At 36.5% G+C, this 3,634-nt stretch overlaps 1 protein-coding gene across 1 annotated transcript in view; it reads left to right on the top strand.

Annotated features, from left to right (window-relative positions):
• Positions 1-3,634, top strand: part of LOC106876126 (G protein-coupled receptor kinase 5) — a 383,600-nt gene that overhangs the window by 358,229 nt on the left and 21,737 nt on the right. The window contains exon 12 of the mRNA XM_052969852.1: positions 848-967. Coding sequence (XP_052825812.1) covers positions 848-967 — 120 coding nt within the window. The remainder of the gene's footprint in view (positions 1-847; positions 968-3,634) is intronic.

The following is a 3,634-nucleotide window of genomic DNA, read 5'->3' as shown; positions in this document are numbered from 1 at the left end:
AGAGGATGTATGTTTTAATCTCTGTAATTAATATGTCTAAACTTCAAAATGGGACATTTAGGTACTGCTGTTTGGACTCTAGCAATTAGGCATGGTTGACTGGACATAGAACCTGTTTTGGTGACATTACTTTTTGGCACTAGAGGCAAAACTACATGCACAGGAATAAACACACACACACACAGTGAAAGAGAGAGAGAGAGATTATAATTCAATAATTGAATATGATTAGCATAAATATTTTTCCTCTCCTCATACACATAAAGAGAAATACGCTCATACACATAAGCAGAGAGAGAGAGAGAGAAAGGCGTTAAAATGTCTAATGTCAAATAATTCTGTTGACTCAGTGATGTCAAGTAGGCGGCACCAAAACAGCTGTGCCAAAATGTCTCATACCCTATAAATTTTGACTGAATTCCTTGTAACCCTTTAGCATTTAAACCAACAATATTTGACCCAAATATTCTACTTATTCTATGTTCAAACTGGCCAGATCCAACCTCTCACACCTACCCTGCAATGTCACTCTGAAAATATCCAATTATATCATTGGAATCTCAAAGCTAATATTATGCATAATTAATTCAAAACAACATGAATAAATAATCATCACATTTGGCAGATTAATCTGAATGCTAAAGGGATCAACACATATATTTACTATGGTCTCAGTTACCAACAAATCCTACCATGACATCATAATCTCTTTTATTAACTACACAACCACCACCATCACCATCAAACACATATTATCACCACAGTTTAACTACAGCTGGATCAGCTAATAACGCAATTACTCACTGTGCTGTGTTTTTTATTTTATATTGCTTTTTTTTTTTTTCAGTCTCCCTTTCGAGCTCGTAAAGAAAAGATCAAGCGTGAAGAAGTTGATCGACGTGTGAAGGAAGATCAAGAAACTTATTCGTCCAAGTTTAGTGAAGAATGTCGTTCAGTGTGTATGCAGGTATTGAGATAAATTCATTTAATAATTAACTATGAATATTGTATATAAGTGTGTGGTGCGCATATGACCATGACTGCCTATTCGTTTATCTGTCTACAAATAAGTCCTTTTTTAAGTGTCTCCCTATGTGTGTATGTATGTGCATTTGTAGACATGTCTTACCATGAGTTTGTCACTTGTGTGTGCTTTTGTCAATATATATAAATATACCCGGTGGCGAGCTGGCAGAATCGTTAGCGCGACGGGCAGAGTACTAAGGGGCATTTCGCCTGTGTTTACGTTTGTGGAGGCGCGATGGCCCAGTCTTCCATGAGAACATGCTTAGTAATGGCAAAATATTACCTTGCTCAGAAACAGAGTAATGTTGGTGACAGGAAGGACAACTAGCTTTAGAAAATCTACCTCAACAAATTTCATTCAAGCATGTAAAAGTGTGCATAAGAATAATAATATGCATATACATATTATAATCACACACAACTGGTAGTCCCTTGATTACAATGAATAGGGTTCCGAGGTGGTGAGCTGGCAGAAACATTAACACGCCAGGCGAAATGCTTAGTGGTATTTCGTCTGTCTTTATGTTCTGGGTTCAGATTCCGCCGGGGTCAACTTTGCTTTTCATCCTTTCGGGGTCAATAAATTAAGTTCCAGTTGCATACTGGGGTCGATCTAATCGGCTTGCCCCTTCCCCAATAATTTCAGGCCTTGTGCCTAGAGTAGAAAAGAATGACTGGGGTTCCAGTTGATCTGATCAACAGAACAGCCTGCTCATGGAATTCATGTGCAAGTGGCTGAGCACTCCACAGACACACATACTTTTAATGAAGTTCTCAGGGAGCTCCAACATGACACAGAACGTGACAAGGTTGGCTCTTTGAATTACAGGTACCACTCATTTTTGCCAGCTGAATGAACTGGAGCAACGTGAAATAAAGTGTCTTGCTCAAGGACACAATGCACCACTGGGAATTGAACTTGGAACCTTACGATCGTGAGCTGAATACCCTAACCACTAAGCCACATGCCTTCACCATATATACAATATACACACATAATATACACGCATGCACACACATATCTTTGTACATATAACTGTTCCTCTTTGAGCCTTTCTGTTGGCACATATACAAGTGTGTCCAGTCATGTAAACCAACCCCACTGCAGTTAATATATATTTAATTCTAAAATTCTCTCAACCTACTCCACCCAAACAAAAAGTGCTCTTAAAAGCTAGCTTTGAGTTACAGGAAATGGAAATTTCCTTGTTCCCACAGAAATTCCTCTGATTCTGTTTCCAACATCAAAACACAAAACCAGCCATTAATAATTGCTTCTGTTATCAGATCTCTTAATTTTACTTTTTCAACAATGATGGAATCGGTCTTTTTTTTTTTTTTTTTTTTTTTTTTTTTTTTGATAATTTCTCTTTTAATTCATTCACACTAATTTATTCCAAAACGTGGTTAGCTTAGTTTTTCTTCCAATATTTGTTTATTTATTTTTGTGGGTCTTATTCAAAATAATGTTGCTGATGGCTTTAATACCCATTATGTTGTTTAATTAATGCAATTCTGTTTGAATATTTGTCTAAATGTTAGGGCTATCTGTTGCTATGGTTTTGTTGCTTATTGAGTTTTTCTGAAGCTCTCATTGTCCATAGATTTGAGGGCTATTCAACAGAAACAGCACTGCTGTGACCAGAATATTGATCTAGAAGAAACACTATGACCACTTTCATCATTTTCATTGATTATTTTGCTAGCATTGTTGATTATTATCTGGTTTTACTCATTAGTCACAGAAAAATCACAGACTGGATCTGTCACTCTATTGATCCACTTACATGTTATGCATCTGTTAGACCTCTCATCTGTTGAATTGGAACTTGATCTCAGAAAGAGGAACTTTATCTGTTATGCCTGTTAGATCTCACATCTGTTAGACCTCTCATCTGTTGAATATTATGCCTGTTAGATCTTACATCTGTTAGATCTCACGTCTGTTAGAACTCTCATGCTACATATTACATCCATTAGATGTTTCAACTGTTTTATATATCACATCTGTTGGATGATTTCAAATGTCAGACATTACATCTGTCAGTTATCACAATTGTTATATATATATATATATCACATCTATTGGATATCTCAACTGTTTGATCTCATCTGTTGGATATTTCAGCTGTTTGTTATCTCAATTGCGTTCCTGTTCACTGCCTCACTGTTCTGAGATCAAGTTCCTCTAGGACCAATCGAGACAACTATGTCACTCTTGGAAAGCCAGTGTAGGGGGCCTTAATGTGACACTCAACCTGCTAGAAATAGCAGTCAAATATCTTTCAAGTCACATGTTAGCTTCTGTAGTGAAAGAAGAAGGATACCTTCAACAGTGTAGTCTCTGACATATATAAAAAGGGAAAGGTTGCAGCTAGATTGACTTTGGTCATAGGTCTACTCTCTTGTGGCTGACATAGCACAAAACAACCCTGAGAACACCAGCTTCTCAGACACAGGGCCAAGTCAAGAATCTTCAGTAACAATTATCTTGATCAGAATCTCTGAATCTCTTATGAAATGTGTGTAAATGTATGTATGTATGTGTGTGTGTGTGTGTGTGTGTATATATATATATATATATATATATATATATATATATATATAT

This window comes from Octopus bimaculoides, chromosome 8, assembly GCF_001194135.2.
Source record: "Octopus bimaculoides isolate UCB-OBI-ISO-001 chromosome 8, ASM119413v2, whole genome shotgun sequence".
NCBI lineage: Eukaryota > Metazoa > Mollusca > Cephalopoda > Octopoda > Octopodidae > Octopus > Octopus bimaculoides.
The sequence above is the reverse complement of the archived record's forward strand: the minus strand, read 5'-3'. Positions and strand labels throughout refer to the sequence as shown.